This window comes from Spea bombifrons, chromosome 6 (assembly GCF_027358695.1).
Source record: "Spea bombifrons isolate aSpeBom1 chromosome 6, aSpeBom1.2.pri, whole genome shotgun sequence".
NCBI classification, from domain to species: Eukaryota; Metazoa; Chordata; class Amphibia; order Anura; family Pelobatidae; genus Spea; species Spea bombifrons.
Window position 1 is genome coordinate 1,606,540 of NC_071092.1, and position 20,726 is coordinate 1,627,265.

The 20,726-nt window shown below is 40.8% G+C and overlaps 1 protein-coding gene across 5 annotated transcripts in view; it reads right to left on the minus strand.

The window, feature by feature from the left end:
- The window catches only part of ERC2 (ELKS/RAB6-interacting/CAST family member 2), a 216,994-nt gene that overhangs the window by 137,870 nt on the left and 58,398 nt on the right, over nt 1-20,726 (minus strand). For 3 of the 5 annotated variants that reach the window (XR_008354813.1, XR_008354812.1, XM_053468703.1), the window contains 5 exons: nt 20,509-20,649; nt 20,145-20,285; nt 16,909-16,944; nt 13,807-13,836; nt 12,791-12,984 (listed from right to left, as the gene is read on the minus strand). Coding sequence is in view for 1 of the 5 variants with exons in the window: in XM_053468703.1 (XP_053324678.1) it covers nt 12,791-12,984; nt 13,807-13,836; nt 16,909-16,944; nt 20,145-20,285; nt 20,509-20,649 (542 nt within the window). In the remaining 4 variants the exon portion in view is untranslated. The remainder of the gene's footprint in view (nt 1-12,790; nt 12,985-13,806; nt 13,837-16,908; nt 16,945-20,144; nt 20,286-20,508; nt 20,650-20,726) is intronic. The other 2 variants (XR_008354814.1, XR_008354815.1) reach the window with 2 other exon arrangements.

Genomic DNA, 20,726 nt, shown 5'->3' on the forward strand with positions numbered 1-20,726 from the left:
AAGCTCGGAGATCTCGAAGAGAAATGTTACAGGTAATTCTGCCAGATTCATGCCAACAACTCTTTGAAGGAGAAGGCCGGACCCATCGTATTTTAGAACCGTACTGGAGAAATGTTTATTAGACTTTTCTAACAGATATTTAATCTGTAATTATGGGGAAACAGTTTATTGATCCAAGGAGGAATCTGACAGCCATTTTGGGGTCAAGAAGGAATTTTTTCCCTGGTTAGTGCAAAATTGGAAAGAGCGAAACTGGGGTTTTTTGCCTTCTTTTGGATCAACAGCAACAAATTAACAGATATAGGAAAGGCTGAACTTGATGGACGCATGTCTTTTTTCAGCCTTTATAACTATGTAATTATGTAAATTACCTTTTTTATCCTCCTCCCCAATACATTCTAAAATCAGAAAACAAAAATCTCTAATCCGAAGAAACAGCTGACACAGCATTTACGTGACTCTACATCTTGTTCAATGTATATAGTGACCCCTAAAAGATATGAAATCATTTCTGCTGAAATGAAATTCCCCATTGCAGGTAATCATGTGATATTTAGGCCACGCCCCCTGCTCGTGTACCACACATGGGCGATTGCTTTACGGCAGGTCTTTCTACGCCATTCGTTAAAACGACGGCCCTGGGAGGCTCAGATTCATTCGTTCTCCGGCCTGAGGGTCTCACGCTGTACAGGAGAGCGTTTCACGCGAAGCAATACTTCTCAGGAGAATTCCTAGGCGTTGATTTGCATCGGGCGATGAAAGCTCTGGTTAGATTTGCGCGGCCCGTGTAAATGAGATCCCGGGTATTCGGGGCGTCCAAATGCCACGTCTCATTTTCACTTAATGTAGATTTTAAAAATGCATATTTATTTTATTCCGACAAACCCAATCTGTAATTCGTGTTTAATGATCTGCGGGGAACAAAGAGCCCACGACGTGACTTCTACAAATTATCTTAATGCTCAGTGATTTAAATTAGTGGCTGTTTTAGGTAAATGTCAGGGGTTATAAGGTCTATGAAGAATATTAAATATTGCTTTAATGTCACTTGTTTTCACGTATGGGGTTTACATTTAGGATATCAGAGGTCGTTGTCCCCTTTTGGGGGGATTGAAGAATTTCGGCCATGGGGTCGCCTGACATAAAACGGAAACGTTAGTTTGATGGATCGCTCTGCTGTTGTATTAATATTAGTTCGGAGCACTGATACTGTAGACCCCCATATACACTGGCGTAACTTCAGGGGTCGACCCCTGCGACCCCTTGTTTCTGGCTCCTCTTACCGGTTCAAAATAGTTTCGAAAGGGCCGTTCCCACCTGGAGCGGTGCGGTCTAAGCTTTGGTGGTTTTTGGTGTCGCTTTGGCAAAATATCATAAACTGGACTCGTGGAAACGCCATCGCTGCCTTTAATATGATGTTTATTCTGGACTTTTACTATAAGAGCTACATTAAAATAAATAAAATATCGTTTAAATGCTCTTACACAGTGTAAAAAGTGCACGTTTCCACTAAAATATGCAGCTTTCACACATTCCTCTGATTTCTTGGCAGCTGCGGCCATAATCTATAATTCCCAGTTTCTTTCCAGTTATACCCGAAGGTTTAATTGTTTGGGCCAAGGGAGACGGTTTATTCACGTCCCCGATTCCTCGCAGAATAACCGGTTTCTATGACCATAACCATATGGTTAATGGAACAAGCAACGCTATTAACGAGGAGTCTCTAATAAATACTGGTTTGTTCCAAATTAATAAAAAAAAAACTGTAGTTGGGTTTCTTTATAATGGGTTAAATATGGAGTGGCTTCTCAAAACATCCAGTGTAAACCTTTAGTCCCCGACAGGCATCCTTACAATACGTATTCTTTTAAAGAAATATAATTAAAAAAAATAGCTAAAAATCTATAATTTTAAAAAAATAATTAAAAAACTCCCTGTTTCTATCACTAGCAAAATGTGTTTATTTTATAATTATTACATTTATAGTATATTTATTATAAAAAAAAATCCCTGTACAAAAGTGATTCCAAATAGTGAATATTTTATGTAAAAATACATGTTTTTAAATCTTTACTTTAAAAAGAGGCCGATGCCGTAGAGACCAAGTAAACATAGTGGCTTATAAAACCTTGCCTTTACCCCCCATACGACCTAGAATTCCTTTACGAAATTATTAAATATGACCGAGACCCTTAAAATCCGCGGGGTCACCTGGAATTAGATCATTTGGGCTACAGTTTGAAACACAAGTTCCAAAAGCAGAATTCGCTCTCGTGTTTCCAGTGAATAACACATGAAGGTTTTTGGCCGCGTTTGGGTATTTTTGAGTATTTTCGTATCTGTCGTGCCGGTGACAGCGATGTGAATTGTGTCCAGAGGTTGTCCCGCTGCCTGTTTGTGTTGTCTCATTGTGTCGCCGTTACGAGAGCGCTGGGCAAACTTCCTCCTGAAATCGCTCAACGCTTTCTTTTCAAGAAGAAAAGCTTTTATGTAAAGAGGCATTTCCTGATTTCCTACCTACCCGGAATTAGCGTGCCTCGCTCGGTGTGGAGGCACACCTGCCTACACGAAGCATTCGAAAAAAACGCATTATGTTATAAAGAAAAGAAAAACCGGCTTCGGCAAACACGACCCGAGGCCCTGCTTGTTTAATCAGGAAAGTGTTATTTAAAGGGACTGCGCCACAAAAATACACTTTTATAGTATTTTCCGAAGCTTTCATTTAAAAAAAAAGGAACTTCAGAAAAAAAAAACAATTCTTAGGCTCTCATTCGCTCTTCCTATTCCAGGCTCTCACAGATCAGCGAAAAGTCAGCAACGCTTTATCAGCGGCTCAGCCGTTTTACAACATGCAGTAAAGTGAGGCAGGGAACGCTTTCTTTGCACTGGGCTGGGGAGATAATTATTGCAAATGGAGAGATCCATATTCTGAAAAAATATTATAATTATTAATTTTATTGTAGATGTCCTGCGATATCCAATGGGCGACATATAATCAATAGCTGAATATTAAATGCCTCGGCGTATTCCCTACCGGCCAAACCCCCCCCCCTTAACTCCCATATGAACGGTGACCCCAAAGTCAGAAGCCATATATGATTATTATGAGAAGGTAACTTATAAAGCATTGCTGCCAGGAACCGGCCTTTCCCCAAAACAGAGACGTTTTTAATGCCTGTTGCCAAATGCTTTTTATGAAGATTTTTTTTTTACAGAAAATGTCCTATTGTACATTCAGCTGTAAAATAAACAGTTCAAGTCTATAAAGTTAAGAGGACAAGCGAACGGTTGAAGACGTGTTGATTATTCTTGGATATCGTCCCAAAAAATAGCTTTTCAGATCGCCCAGCACCAACGTTCTTCGCACCTACATGGCACCAGATAAGAACGTCAGCAAAATATGTCATCTGCTCCCAAACCAAATAAAATGAGTCATATTCCTGAATTACCAAAAAAATCTGGTTCCCCTCTGCTACAATCCTTACAAATAATCATAATAATCTGTATTTCTTTATATATTTTAAAAAAAACTGATTTCTTGGAATTTTTTGTGGGTCACCTGACCAAAGGGGTTCGTAAAGTTACTCCCCGTAAAGCGGGAAATCTGTAGTAAAAAAAAATATTCATATTTTTCAAGCAACATTAATTATCCAATAACACCCCCAAAAAAACCTAAATAATACACAGCGATTAAAATCGGCTGTTTATATATTTTATATGGAGAGGATTTGTTACAATGTTGGGTAATATAATTAAAAAGGATTTTGCGATTCTTTTTTAACGTTATTTTAAATTATTGGCCCAAATTCCAGATTTGAAGACCGGCAGATTTATTCTTTAGCGTTTGTTGCCCTTTCCAGGCTGCTTATTTTCACAGCCCCTCCGGAGTCTCGCTCGTATTTGCGTCCCCATACACGGCCCGTCGGCGGCAGCTTCTTCCGTTACTCGCACCCGATTGCATTACTTCTGTTACGTGACAATCAGGACGATGTGAAAGCATGTGCCGGGGATATGTGCACTTGGACACCCATAACATCCTCGTGACACACGGCAGCTCACGCCTGATCATATCACTAAGTGCTTCGACTGGAAGAGGTAAATAAATAAGAATCGTTCCAGCGAGAAGTCAGTTCCCACGGCTAGAAGTGGGGAGAGCTGGAACGGGTTTAGTTTAGTTCTGCCGGTCTACACAATGGGACGACTACAAACATGGCGGAAAAAGGTGTGATTTCTGCTCTGCTTGGGGGTTTCGTGCAAAGGGTTAATGCCTCCTTGAGTCCTGCACTTGTAGTTGTATCATGAACAGTGCCAACAGTGCCAACATGTTCTTGAGGGACCTCTAAGGTCTTGAAATCTTGCTCTAGGGACATACTGGCCGCCAAAAGGTTCCACAAGCTTCTAAATACTCTATATAGTGACATCAGAATAAAGAGATTAATCTAGAAATTCCAAGTGATGTCATGTTTGGATTTTGGGTTAAGATCCAAACAATTTCCCCAAAAGAATTAAGTGCCGGAAAAAAAGGAACCATCACCATTGGGAATGGTGTCTAGTCCGGCTTAAACAAGGAGATCCAAAATTAACGTAAATATTTAGCATTTTCAATTAGTCATTTTGGCAAAGACAATATAAATAAAAATAAGATAATAAAATTATACAAATTCTACAAATAGCTGCCAATGGTGATGAATGTAAAATGATTGGTCGGTTTCTCTGTTTCCTCGCTGGTTTAGCATCGGAATAACGTGGGCCGATCCGGAAGGCGGCATCTGCGCACGTCTATTACAAATCACATTTTTTCCCCCTGAAAATATTATCTGTAAATAACTAACGCCGGCTCTTGGTTTTGTCAAACTGACAGCTCGCAAAACTGCAGATGGCTTTGAGTTGCGTGTCGGGGTCCTGGAGACCTCCCAGATCTTAGGGAGGCTTCACCTCCCACCGAAACGCAGCAACACGGACCAGCAGCACTGAGAGGCAAAGCACTGGCGTTACAACTCAGCATCAGCGTAATACTCGGACAACGGGAATGAACCTACGAACGCAGGATACCAACAAACAAAAACTCCGACAGCTATTCCTCCTCCCTTCCATGTTCTTCACCCCGCTACATGCACCGGTTATGTGACGTCACACCATATGATGACGCAGAGTGATGAAGAGGTCCATCTAACGAAAGAGCTACGTTTTATAAACTTTCAGGGCAGTCTCAGTCCTATAAAAGAACATTAAGTGGATTTCCATTTTCACCGAGACGCCGCTCAAGGGATTTACCCCTCTTTCTTTCGTGGCAGGTCTGGCTCCTTTGTATAAAACATAACATTTTATCGCCTTAATCAGAAGAAACATTAGCAGTGAAGAAAAGATGCGTAAAGATATGCTTTAAAACATTACATTATTATTTTTATTTTATATAAATGGTTGTAAGTGTTGGGTAAGAAGAGCAAGAAGGCCATTTACTGAGAAACAGGAGAGTCCAAAACCTGTCCCATACCCGGTCACAACAGGTAACGAGTGCAGAGATCACTGCCAAAGGCTGTCCATTGGTGCTTGCCAAACAAAACTGCATGGGAAAGCGCAGAAAGGATCCAGTCAGGAGTAAATGCTGCATAAAGATTGCATTTTAATCCAGATGCCCCCAGAGGACAAAAATGGAATTGCGATTAAAAAAACAGCAATCAAGAGGCTAATCCCAGCCGCCAAGTTAAAATCCCAGCCGCCAAGTGCCTGGATTCCCATTCTAAAACTGAGCAAAAAAAGGCAATGGCTAACAGATTCCAGCTTTAATGTAGGGATTTAGGGGACCGGGATGCAGCAGGTTTCGTGGCTCGGTATATCAGCAGATTGATGTAGTACCCAAGTATTACACTTACTATTTAATACTCGCAGCCAAATATCTGGGGACACAATTAGTATAAATGGTTGGTCCATTTACTGCACCAGCGCCAAATAATCTCTTAATGGAAATGCCCCAAAAACCTTAAAGAACAATAATTTTTGAGTCGGCCCACGGTGAACACGGCCGTGCTAGGGCCAGACATCTGGCTGTGTATATATTAGAGCCGATGATAAAATATTAAAAGCATCAAACTCCGTTCCAAAATAAGCGTCTCAGGTTCCCGTCTGGCACGGAGAAATGGTACGGTGTTATTGAAGTCAAACAGGGAAATCAAATGATGGTTTCTTAAGGAATTCAAACACCCCCCCCCTGCGGTAACCAAGCAATCATTTTCCAAAAATAATTCTAAATTATTATTTGTTTAATCGGAATCACAAACACAATATTGGTTAAAACAGATGATTTGATTCACGCTCCGAATTCCGCCATCCACAAAGACTTGACAGCTGTGCGCATGAATGAAATTCCTCGAGGAATATTAAGCCAAATTTCCCAAATATCAAATGTTTAGAAAGAAAACATACAAGGTTATTATGTAAACAAAAAGCGAAAAAAAAGTGAAGGGTGGATAGCGAGAATATCTTCTGCGGTCGACTATTATCTCAGTAAACTCATTTCTTTACCCCCGGAGAGGCTGTCTTTTCCAGGCTAATCCTCGTGTGCAGTCAATATTTGTCTAACGTGATATGATACGGCTTGTTCTATAAACATTATTTTTTTTTTTTTTAAAGTTAATAAAATTCTATTTGAAATAAAAATGGCAACTTAAAACAAACACAAACTAAACACTATAAAAGAGCTGTCTCTTCCTTGATTAATGTCCGTTCTCCCGCGGGTCTCTTTCGCCGATATTTATACAGTTGGCCAATCAACAGAAGGCTAAGGGTCAACCTTATAGAGGGTTAATATCTGCGAAATCTTCCGCTTTTTTGCAAAAAAAAATATGAAAATAAATAATATTGCGCGTTAAAGTATTCTTCCGACGTCTCGTATAAATAATTGTAAACATCCTTTTATCTCTCTGAACCCTACAAAAAATATTCTTTGAAGCCCCTCGCCCGTGGTGATTAAACATTAATAATATTTAAAAGTTCTGCGTTCAATTTTAAATTGATACAAAGTAACAGAAGGGAAAAAAATAATGTTTTTATATTATTATTATTTTTGGGTAAGAATTGCTTTAATTTGGGTAAATGATCGAAGGTTTTTATGTTGAATGTCAAACCCCCCCCCCCCCGAAGCCATTATTTTTAAAAATGAAGCCGTAATATCAGCGAGATAAATGCGCTCCATTCATTACGGGCCGGCGATGCCTCATCTCGTACCTCTCCCTGGAGCGGGCGGCTGACGGGAGTTCAAATCCCCAGCCGTATTTATCAAGTGACATTCGGACCTTTAACAGCAAAAACGTTTCTCATGCTCTTAAAAACCAATTTACTTTTCCAAATGAGCCGTAATAATTCACGAAATAATCTCCCGGTGTCACGATTATAGGGCGGTTATCAATTTAACAGAATGAATGCTCCGCTCCCTCATTCATTATCTAATCTGGTGGCTCCATGCGCATGCCTGTGTATAAACTGTCTTGTTGCTAATGCCTGGACGGACCCGGAGGAGTGGATGCAGTGCGCGTTGATACGTTGGTGGCCGCTCTATCCCTCAAACCCATTAATGTGATATGGAAAACCATCCCTGCACCCCACGCTTCACGCCGGACACGGGGCGAGGGTGGTCTGGATATCATAATGCGTTCAGAATGCTTACAACTTTTTCCGCATCTTAGGAAAAGCCCGACGTGTACACGGAAAAGAGACATCTCCGGTGTTTGGCCCAAATAAAACACCCTCACTGTATCTACGTTTAATGGGTAAAGATGGAACAAATAAAATATGTTTCATTTAAAGCAATTAGAATCCACTCCTTCAGGGAGATAATTACTGTCAACATAAGCATCCTGAATTCGTTAACTTAGTTCATCTGTGTGGAAGAGATCAAAAGGTGCCCTTAAGAGTCATTTTAGAGGATATTTAAGATAAATATGAAACAATGTCAACAATGTGTGGGTTTTTTTTCCCTTTCTCCAAAATCTTTAAAAGTTAACACTGTATTTTGTTTACGGTCCCCGGAGATTTCAGCGTAAACATTTAGTAAACAAATGTATCCGTCTCGTTAGACGACTGACGTCATAGAGAAGGTTTAAATGTCACCTAAACACACCTCATATGCAATGTTTAATAAACAAAGATGGATGACACACGAGAAAAATGGCGTTAAAAAAGTGTTAACATTTGCTCTAAATGCAAGACTTTAAAGTTAACGCCGCAGCAAACGACGAGATACTCAGAAGAAGCGCGATGTTAGATTATTGACAGGTAAACACACACGATGGGCACATTTTGTGTTAGGTTTATGCGTCACCGGACACCCGGCGCTCTAACATCAGGAAACAGTTGCCACAATCATGCAACATTTATTTCGGAGCGAACGCTTTCAACTGCTTATTACCGGCTATCTGTCTCCTCTGTGATTCTCGTACCCTCTTATGCTAAATATTTACGTTTTAATTAAGAGGAAAATGGTTTCAATTTTCATCTTTTTAAAAAACACTGGATGAACGAGTTCCCTCCGGTCCATACGTGTTGCTGTAAACGTGCGCACGAGGTAGTATTTTCCTCCCCAAGTTTCCACCAACATATACGTCATAAGTATATATATAAATATTGGAGCAATCGCTGAAAATCATATTAACTTAGTACGGGAAGGTCCTTAAAAGTGATGATTTTTTTGCAAAACAAAATTTATCTGTTGGCCTGGAGATCGCCATTTTAGGTGGTCATGTGATATTTGGTTCCACCCTCTGCTTCTAAACCTTACTGGGGTCATTGCTTTACGGCAGAGTCTGTGCATATCACAGCAATTGGTCCCATATATATTATATAGATATATATATATAGCTGTATGACAAGATGTTAATGACTCGAATAAGCAGATGGAAACCCGATGTAATAAAAAGTATATGACACGATCATTGGATGGTTATAAACGATAACATATGCTATACGTTTATAGACATAAAGGGGTTAATCACTAAGCAAAATTCTGCCAAAGGTCCCAGCGGGTCCTGTTAACAACCACTTACAGCCTTATAGCATAACACAGGGGCGTCCAACCTGCGGCCCTCCAGCAGCTGCAGGACTACATCTCCCATAATGCTCTTTCAGCTAAGGGGCTGGCTGAGGAGTATGGGAGATGTAGTCCTGCAGCAGCTGGAGGGCCGCAGGTTAGACGCCCCTGGCATAACACATACTATGGCCCCCTATGGTGGAAACTGCGTGCTAATATTAGATCACGGGGGGCGATGGGATTTAACTTTGGGCTACGATCCTAAAAAAAATGAAGCTATAGTCAAATATCTGTTTAGGTTAATATAATATATTAATATTAGTAGATTAATATTTATCAGTAAACGGTAACTTTTTGAGAAGGCTACTTTTTAAATAAACCGCAGACGTTTTGATAAATGTATCTTTTTCTTCCCATTCAGCAGAACGATCGCTTTGTATCAGACGGATTCGCTACAGTCCCAGGAAAGCGTTGTCTCCTCGAGATCGTCTCGTTATAGGAGCTCCGTGGAGTCCGAGTCTCGCCAAAAAACCTCAGAGCAGCCAAGCCATAAAAAAAACCCCAAAAGATTTGGCCGGGGGCCGCTCTATTTATCGCGCGGCCCTACTGATTTCAGCAAATTGTTTGGGAAACGCGGACGAGGATCTGAATTTCATTATTTGGATTCTGCGAAACTTCTCATTGTTCCCAAATTGCTATTTTGGTAAATTCCCAAATCAATAAAAGCCGGTTACAAAACCAAAGCGTATCCCACAATTCCATTGTGAAACGTGTTATTGTTTACGGCGCGGCATCGCTGAGACCGCAGTAACCCTTCGATTAACCGCCTCGTAAAACATTACACGTCCTCGGAGAATTCAGCAATAAAAGGCGATGGCCACGAGGACGTTTTATAAATATTTAGTAACTTCATAAATAAGCAGAAGACGATCGTCAGTTCCCCTCCCGCGGAGGAAAACAACTCGGTTATGGCAAGCAGATGGGATATTCTGTCTCTCCTCGGCCACGAGGGCCGATCGCCACGACCATCAGACATGTGATACGCATTACGGGACCCCAATAATAATAATAATAGTGATATTTCTGCTAAAGACGTCTTCTCTAGGGGCAGAAACATGCGATTGCCAGAAATTCCACAAAAAAATGCCCCTGCTGTGGTCTAAAATACCCAGGGGTCCTGCAGCAGGGTTTCAAAAGGGGGCTTTTCTCACGTTCGTTCATTTCATTGGTCGCCATGGCATTAAGACCACTTTTTATACATAACCCGCCACAAGTGATCCCAAATGATGAATCCTCTGGGGGAATAAATCCGGCACTCATTTTATACCAGAGCAAGGGGGTCCGCGTAAGGCTTTAAACGTCAGACGTAGTCCCGGACGGGTCATGCAGGCATTCTGCGCGCTCGCGTCATTTCATACATGCAAAGCACCATACGGGGGGGAATCGTACCCTCTGAGACATACAGGGGAAGCAGAAACCTAGAACCCCCCCCCCAAAATGCAAATAAAAAGGTATTTCTTTCGTTTCATCCAACCAAGGAATCCCAATATCAACCTTTTAACTAAATCTGTCCCCTGCTGGGGGTGGGGGGGCAGATGTAAACTCCAAAAAGCCCCTGACATTATACAGCCCCTCCACAAACCTCACAAAAGACATGGAGGCAGAATTAACCCTGTGCTCTCCTAAGGGGCATCTCTCGAGCACCTAAAATCACCTAATTTGTAGAAAGGACCGGGTGACATCATAAGCACAATATATATTATATCTTTTATTCTGTAAACAGATTTAATAGAAAATTAAATACTTGAGATGTTTAAATGGCTCTCGGTTGACGGGACACCAGATCTCTGCTCAGCCAACGGCAGTGAAAGGGTTAACCCCACACGTCATTCATTCAGAAGAGATGCACAAAGTCATTGTTAAAGATTTGCATACATGTTGCATGTTACACGCAAAAGGAATGACCCGGCATGCTTTCAGACCGTGCGTGCACTCAAAATAATTAAACGAGCCGTCGGTTTACTCACCCGTAGCTGAAATAAGGCAGAAACAAAAAGAAGAAAAAAATACATTTTGATAAAGTCAACATTTTTTCCTGCTAAAGCTCTCATTAAAAAATGCATTTTATTCCGGTACTCAATAATTTATTAAACGTGAACGCGTGACATCATCATTGCGTGTATAAAAAGTTTTTGGAAATAGTGATTCTGGAATTGTGAGCTCGTGAAGTCTCTTTGGCAACCTCACTTTACGGCGCTGTTTGCAGGGCCTGGGACTCACGATGTTATAGGATCTGCCTGTTCAGGACAGAGTTTTTACAGCAGCTGTAAAGCGTATTGCTGCTTCTTACAGACGCTAAATCTACCTCTAATAGGGGACACCAAGCTTACGATATTAAAAATAAAAACTTTGGGTAATATCATTAAACAATAATATCAAAACCAATTGACGCAGTGTAATAATTCTGATTTGAGCAAAAAAAAAACATTTTAAGTTTTAATGGAAAAGAATCAAAAATTTAGATCCAAACGTGTTTTTATGGCATTAAAGACTTAAAAATCCATTCTTTTAACTCTTTCCCCAGACGCATACATATAGCATATAAATAACATGGAGGAAATCCGTGCCGGAGGCAGTAGAAAGGGGTTTTTTTTATTAAAGGGAAGATTTTGGTGACAGTTGATGTTTTAATTTAGAAGGAGAAAGATACCATCAATGTACATACATCCTGCTCAGCAAGAAATAATGTTTAGATTAGATAACTGGGGTTAGCAAAGGGTTACTCCTAATGCATCATTTCCTGAAGTGCCAAAACCCACACAAATCGAGTAGGTTTACTCCAGCTTTTTCTCCAGCTGACAGAATGGGAGTTTTGGCCAAATCGGTAGATAAAAACACACCTGTGGAAAAGTATCCAAAAATAACAGAATCTGAATATAAAAAACTTTGCCTTTAACAGGCAGGTAACAAAAATAGCAGAGCAAAATTTGGGTGTTTACGGGAAAAACGTGGTTTCTGCCTCGCAATGAACCAGAAATAGTGGGAAACCTGATTTTTCGCAGAAATGAGATTGAGCGATTGCAAAATGTGTATTTTTCTTTCTTTCTAAACATACGCTATAGTTCAAAAGTTTGGGGTCACTGAGCTGTTTCCATGGAAATTTCTGCAAAAGGGTTTTCTAACGATCAATTACCCTTTTACACTTAAACTTGGCTCAGCGAACACAACGTGCCATTGGAACACAGGAGTGATGGGAGTGATAGGAGTGATGGGAGTGATAGACGGGATAAAGGGCCTCTGTACGCCTATGAAGATCAGCCACAATAGTCATTTACAGCATTAACCCCATCTGTGCTGAATTTCTGATCCATTTTAATAGAAAAAATCTGCTTTTCTTTCAAAAACCAGGACATTTCTAATTGACCCCAAACATTTGAAGGGTAGCGCACGTGGTGACGCACGTCTTAATGCCGTTGATTGGCAGATAAAGTCTTTTCGTGCTTCTACTTCCAGCCTCAGAGGGCCTGATCTCTGGCTGGAGGTGTCATCACAAAGAAACCATAGAGATGTTACCCGAATGCCAAAGCAGAAGGCATCTCTATGGTATTTTATGTCACTATCTACTATCGCCCCAGCTCAACAGAAGCTCGATTAAGGCTTTACCTGCCGCGATGTACCGACATGAACAGTCAGAAGGGTTCATTGCAAACAACGCAGCTCTAGTCTTGTTATTTTGGAAAAAAAAGATAAAGCAACAAAAAAAGATACCTTTCCAGCTCAGCAATTTGCTTGTCTTTATCATTCTTCTCGTTCTCGACCTCCTTCAGGATCTGGAGAAGTCTGTCCACCTCGGCCTGGGCTTTTCCGCACTCCTCCCGGTAGTAACAGACGTCGTTATCCAGCTGCTTCAGCCGGTCTGTGAGTTCTGGGTTTATTCTCGGGTCTTCCTCCGCTTCGTGGGCCTTAAATACAAATTCCCGGGGTTATTCTAACGCTGTGATGGTGCAAAGAAGTGAGAAGCCCCCCCCCAAAAAAAAACAACCTCTGGGTGCTCCGTATAAAAGCCCATTCTGGTGCAAAGTCTAAAAAAAGTTCTTGCCGCCATCGCAATCAATGGAGTGGACCAATCAGAAGGGAGATTCTGTTGGTTGCTATGACGACAGAATCACTTCCCTATAGTTTGAGCCAGAATCACTTATTATACGTAACCCCCAAAGCGAGGAGAGTTCGGCTGTGGCGGGCAGTAAAAATAACACCCTATACGGGTGAAAATGAAGCTTGCAGTGTTTAAAATATTTGGAGCCCAGCCGGTAAATCAGAAAAGTATATATTTATATATAATTACATCATAAATATTTACAGACAATTAATGACGTAAATAATCTGAAACGAGACAGTGGGTTGAATAATCAGTGTTTCTTATGAATATTTTTTGTTTAAAAATGTCATTTTTTTTCAAAGCTAAAAATGTATACAATAACAGAGCTGGGTGAAAATGGATGTAATTCCCACGGGGGAAAAAAATCAAGTTTTGTTGAGTTTTCTTGGTCAACTGCATCACGTGAGCAGTGACATCATAACGCAACATATCAGGAAACGGTTTGGACATTTTTTTTTTTCACCCAGCCCCAGACATTAAATTTCTTGAAAAACAAGACAATTTCATGCATCAGGCAGATAAAACACAACAGACACAACACAATAAAGTCAATTGTTCTTCACCCACGTTGACTCACATACACCACAGCGATAGACAACGGGAAATAAATGAACAGGTAGCATACCCCCTGCGTGTCATTACTCCTACCCGGCGCCTTCAAAGAGTAAGCAAGAGAAAAAAACAAGGCAAGCAAGCAAGAAAACGACATTATGTGGCAGTAAAAAGAACGTGCAGAAAATAAAAATATAATTAAAATGTACCAATACGGCTGCGAGAAGGTTGGAATTCTATGCCATGGAAACAAAAAATAAATAAAATATAAAATTATTTTTATGTAAATAACTTGAAATTAATATCATTTAAAAAAAAAACTATTCTTCCAAAAATAACTTTTTGGAAAAATAAATATATTGTTTTTTAAGAGCGTTCATAACATAAAGAGGAAAATGTCTGCTTTTATGCTCATAATATGCAAAAAACATAATGGTTATATGTGTGCGGCATTAACGCTAATAGACCAATGTCAACGACGCTGCATTCAGCAAGATAGCGTTTTTCTGCCCTGGGCAGGCACTCCTGATTACCCTTAATTTTGCATTAATAATAAGAAAGTAGGATACAGGGTTTTTTCTGTCTACTCAGCTCAATTTCATAGCATTTAATACTCGTTTAATAGTTTTTTTTACATGACGAAGTATTGGAAATTGCACATAAGCCTTTTCTGCTGGCTGGGGGAAGCAAATTACTGCCGCACGCTGTACTTCCTGTTGAGCAATAAAACCAAATGTTGCTCAGTCAGTGCCCAAGAAATGCCCACGTGAGTGTCTGTGTGCAAAGCAAAACCCCCTCTCCCCACTTACTGAATACGTCACTGCATTAAAGAACGTTATTTTCTGCAATAGAATGGAAATATTCCAAAAAGAGCACTTTTCACATACAGCCAACTTGTGCTTACTATGGGTTTCCTTTACAGGGTCTGATCATATTCTTTCTTTAACAAGCTGGCATTTTACCGTAAAATAACATACAAATTCTTAACTAACTGATTGTGCAGATATATTATTATTATTTATATATTTATTATTATTATTTTATTTATATATATATATATTTGTTTTTTATATATATATATTTTTTTTTTCTCTAATAAATTTAATAGCAAATATCAAAGTGGTACCAGATTTGGGGGAGAGGGAGGTATTTTCAGATTGTTTAATGTGAATATTTATAAATTAGAAGTGAAATATTACATTGAACAATACGTGGGAAAGACATTCATGGACCTCAGCAAGCATGCATTAGAGAGAGGAGAAAGGGGTTTATTCTCTTTATTTAATCTCGCGTTATTCTATGGGCTCGTTTGGCCCTCAGTGAATAGATAGTAACCCTAAAACACACCGTATATAGAGGTATATGTTGAAGGTGTATATATATATATGAATTAACATTATCGTTTCATTCATAAACATTTGTTGAACATTCCAAACAGCTGTAATATACACAACAGAACATGCGCGCTCAGCATACTTTGCAGGATCTTCCGGAGGAAAATCAATCAGAAGGCTGCGGCTCCCGATTATATCAGTATGATGTCATTATATGATATATTAGTAGATTCTGTTTCTGTTGCTTTTTCACCAAGCCGGAATGCGAGGGGGGGGGTAGGGGCAAGGAGGTAATCTGCCCCCAGACCTCTATGATTTGGAGACCTTGTGGCAGAAAAGTTTTCTCTTGTGGATTTTATTGTAATTTCATATATTGCCACCAGGAGGGGCTAGACTAGATTAAGGCTGAGTTTACACCAGGACTGGATCTTTTCTATGCTCCTGGTAAAGGGGTTCGAATCCCTTTGAGAAAGGATGGAAGGTGTGCCTATCGGCCACGTTGGCTTCCAAATCTGCCCCTGGCCATTACATTTGATGGACGCTGACGTTGCCCCCCAGGCTGACCGCAGCGGGCCCTCTCCTGAACAGAGCGGTTTATCTAATATCTCGCCCCTACCCAAACAGAACGATAAATGATTTAATACGTGGATCTCCCTGCGTCTCCACCATGGGAACCGTTTCTCATGTCCCCTACAGCTAATTTGGGGCTCGGAAGCCGACTCACACCGTGGTGTTTTACACAACGTTCTGTACAAACCAGAACCTGATTCTATAATAAACCTCCTCGTTTCCAGTTATTCGCCGAATTGCTAAATTGTGACATAACGAACATTTAAACAAACGTTGCAGCGAGTTCCGTGGATCAAAGTGATTGCAAAAGAGCCGGATTAATGAACCACCGAGCCGGGTCGACACCGACACGGGAGACGAGCAAAAAAGGCGAACCCGAAGATTAACGCATTCTGCGGGCCGCGCTTTGGGGATTCGGGACAGTAATAATTACCGTGCTGTCCCCCCGGGGGCTTTTTAACCACATGTTAGTCAGACAATGATTAAAGCTGAGCGTCTGCTTACTTTAATTATCGAAAATCATGTCAGCGTTTTCGGGATAACTGTTGCCAGAGTCAGGGATGGGAATGCAGGGTTTGAAATGAGGGCAAAGCCGCCGGGTCAACAAAACCATGTGTGCTGAGCTGCAAAAAGTAGGACCGCGTGGTACCACCCTACGGAACATGTCGGCTGCACTGTGGTTTACGGGTCAGAGGTGGCCAAGAGGTAGCTCTCCGTCTGATGCTTAACCCAAATCCCACAAACCGCAAACAGCTACCAACCCCGCTGGATTAGGGAAAGGGGGATACAGTGGCAATATGGCTTTTTCATGTTTTTTTGTATCAAAATACAAATTTACATAGTTTGTAAACAAAATTAACCATGTTAATAAATAAATAAAATAAATAATAATATAAAATAATTATAATAATAAATATATAATAATAAAAATATATAATAACAAAAATATATAATAATAATAATAATAAAATATATCATAATAATAATAATAAAAATACATCGTATTTGCGAAGGATCCTGCAAAGTATTTGAAGCATTTACGCCAAGACGTTATTGCATGCCACGATGCCGGGTGCAAAATAATTAATGACACGTTCAATTGCGGTGTTAAAAAAAAAAAAAAAAAAAAAAAAAAAAAACATTTGAGATAAATGATAAATAACATCTGGTATGGAAAGCAGGAGGAGATGCAAGCATTGGGATCGCGGTGCTTTGCGGTGCGACATGAACGGCCTCCCATGCGCGGCGGAGCGATGGCGGAAGGGACTTACAGGGTTGTACATCTGATTGAACAATTGCTCCGCTTGCTACATTGGTAAGACGGGAAGGAACGAAACACAGACAGGAGAAGAAGGAAAAAGATTCAGGAAAAACAGCAATAATTCCACAAACCCGTCGTATTCGGTACAAAAGCTGGTGGCAGATCCGTGGAACGGCGGCTCCTCGACATTCCGGAGTGAAAGCGAGACGCGCTCGGGAAATAGAAATGTTTGTTTTGGCTCCGAAAAGAGAATAGCTAGTTTCAGAAAATGTAATGTTTGTATTACTTTCCCTTTTCTAAAGTTAAATAACCCGTGAAATAAAGAAAGCTGTCCACTTTTGATGATGCATTAAGTGCCGAGCGCGTGCAATGAATCACTCGGAATACGTTTGGCCCGGATGATAATTCATCACTGGATTTTCAAAGATAGTAATAAGAAAAGATTAATTAAGAGTCGTTGTTCAGGACGCGGAATTCATTTTTCTTAATGCGGATCGCTGGGGGGTCATATAACGAACACCGTACCTGCGGTGAAAAGATTCGGGGGAAGATTAAAGAAAATAGAAACACTTGTTGCGAGTGATCCATTTTCAAAGCAGCGGCATACAAAAGGCAGAAATCGGGTCTTTTCTTCTTAAATATATCACTTTATACAGTTTTGATCAAATAAAACCCAGACATTGAATAAAGATTATTAATACAAATTCTAATCTGATAAAAAAAAATAGGTTTGTTGGGTAAAATGTTACTAAAAATTACAAAACTATCACTTTTAAGACACTTTTCTGTCTTCTAATTTTTGAATTAGAATGAGGCATTAAAAATAAGCCGATCGGTTACTTTAAGCTGAAAATTCTATTTTTTGGGGTCGTTTTAATGCCGTTCGTTCCGTGTATGATTTTTATCTTAAGAAAGGAATGGGAAGCGACCAAACATTTGACGTTTAGCGTATCGTGTAACCGGAGCATTCATCTTCCGACGGTTCTTTTAAGGTCCGCGTTGAGACCGTTTGGAATGTAAGGGGTTAAGTGAACATTAAATATTTAGAGCTGTAAAGCACAGATACCGCGCTTATCCGTTTAGAGGAACAAATCGCCTACAATTCATCAATCTGAAGGATAATGCTTTGTACAGTAAAGAGAAATATCGCCTTTATTTAAGCGGCTTTCTTACAATGACGGAGACGGATGGGGAGGAAAAACTCCGAGGGCCGGAATCTTCAGGAATTTTAGACATTATGAGTTAATGACTAATTGGGTAAAGAGAAGGAGATCAGCCATCAAGCCGCAGTGGGGGGGGGGTTATTACTGTATACAGCGCTGGGGGGTTATATTACTGTATACAGCGCTGGGGGGGTATATTACTGTATACAGTGCTGGGGGTTATATTACTGTATACAGCGCTGGGGGTTATATTACTGTATACAGCGCTGGGGGGGTTATATTACTGTATACAGCGCTGGGGGGGTTATATTACTGTATACAGCGCTGGGGGGTTATATTACTGTATACAGCGCTGGGGGGTTATATTACTGTATACAGCGCTGGGGGGTTATATTACTGTATACAGCGCTGGGGGTTATATTACTGTATACAGCGCTGGGGGTTATATTACTGTATACAGCGCTGGGGGTTATATTACTGTATACAGCGCTGGGGGGTTATATTACTGTATACAGCGCTGGGGGGTTATATTACTGTATACAGCGCTGGGGGTTATATTACTGTATACAGCGCTGGGGGTTATATTACTGTATACAGCGCTGGGGGTTATATTACTGTATACAGTGCTGGAGGGTTATATTACTGTATACAGCGCTGGGGGGTTATATTACTGTATACAGCGCTGGGGGTTATATTACTGTATACAGCGCTGGGGGGTTATATTACTGTATACAGCGCTGGGGGTTATATTACTGTATACAGCGCTGGGGGGTTATATTACTGTATACAGCGCTGGGGGTTATTACTGTATACAGCGCTGGGGGTTATATTACTGTATACAGTGCTGGGGGTTATATTACTGTATACAGCGCTGGGGGGTTATATTACTGTATACAGTGCTGGGGGTTATATTACTGTATACAGCTCTGGGGGTTATATTACTGTATACAGTGCTGGGGGTTATATTACTGTATACAGCGCTGGGGGTTATATTACTGTATACAGCGCTGGGGGTTATATTACTGTATACAGTGCTGGGGGGTTATATTACTGTATACAGCGCTGGGGGTTATATTACTGTATACAGCACTGGGGGGTTATATTACTGTATACAGCGCTGGGGGGTTATATTACTGTATACAGCGCTGGGGGTTATATTACTGTATACAGTGCTGGGGGGTTATATTACTGTATACAGCGCTGGGGGGTTATATTAGTGTATACAGCGTTGGGGGTTATATTACTGTATACAGCGCTGGGGGTTATTACTGTATACACCGCTGGGGGGTTATATTACTGTATACAGCCCTGGGGGGGTCATTACTGTATACAGCACTTTGGGGTTATATTACTGTATACAGTGCTGGGGGTTATATTACTGTATACAGCGCTGGGGGTTATATTACTGTATACAGCGCTGGGGGGTTATTACTGTATACAGCGCTGGGGGGTTATATTACTGTATACAGCGCTGGGGGTTATATTACTGTATACAGCGCTGGGGGGTTATATTACTGTATACAGCGCTGGGGGTTATATTACTGTATACAGTGCTGGGGGTTATATTACTGTATACAGCGCTGGGGGTTATATTACTGTATACAGTGCTGGGGGGTTATATTACTGTATACAGCACTGGGGGGTTATATTACTGTATACAGCGCCGGGGGGTTATATTACTGTATACAGCGCTGGGGGTTATATTACTGTATACAGTGCTGGGGGGTTATATTACTGTATACAGCACTGGGGGGTTATATTAGTGTATACAGCGTTGGGGGTTATATTACTGTATACAGTGCTGTAAGTTCTATTTCCGTGAAGCCATAAGAGGCGGGGGGCAGATATTTGCAGCCGCGGATATTCCGATCACTCCCTGCTCTTATAATCTATTTCTCCTGATGCTCTCCTGATGAAACTTTCCAAACACCAGACAGACAGTTGGGATGTTTTTTTCCAAGTTCAAAGAAGTCTTTCAAGTCGTGTTCCTGTAGAATGACATCCCTGATACCCGATTATCAGCAGACGGGTGACACCCGACAGACGCTTACAGGCCGCCTGCAATCGCTCTCCCTCCGCTTACCTTTTTCAGCTGAGCCTCCAGCTTGTTACATTCCTCTTTCTTTTGTTCGATGGCCATTTCCAGAGATTTTAATTTGGAGTCTCTCTTCATTCCCGACGAGGCCAAGGAGGACGCGTGTTCTTTCAGGTCGATTAAACTCGACTAAGTGGAAATCAAATAGAAGCAAAAACGTCAATTAAGAAACATTTCATACAAAAAATAACAACCGGACGCAGAATAAACGCAGAAATAAAGCCTCCCGACCGTAACATCCCGTCTTATTCTGCCTAATAATGCTCTCATTGAGCGGAACCCAGAATTGCGTCATCGTGCGCTGCGCTGACGGCTTGTGTGGAGACCCTCGTGCCCCCCGGTCCAGTCTCACCTCCTTTTCGTTGAGTTCAGCCTGTAAAGCGTTGATTTTCTCTTTGAGGTCTTTATTTTCTTTTTTGTAGTTTTCAATCTCTTCCAGTCTTTCACGATCATCTTTCTCCCTTTGTTCTTTTAAGCGCTCAATTATTCTCTCCTTAAAAAATAGGAAGCAGGGATTAGAACGCGAAGTTTTACAAGCCGCTGTTTGCTTTATTCTTCCTGGTTTAACCC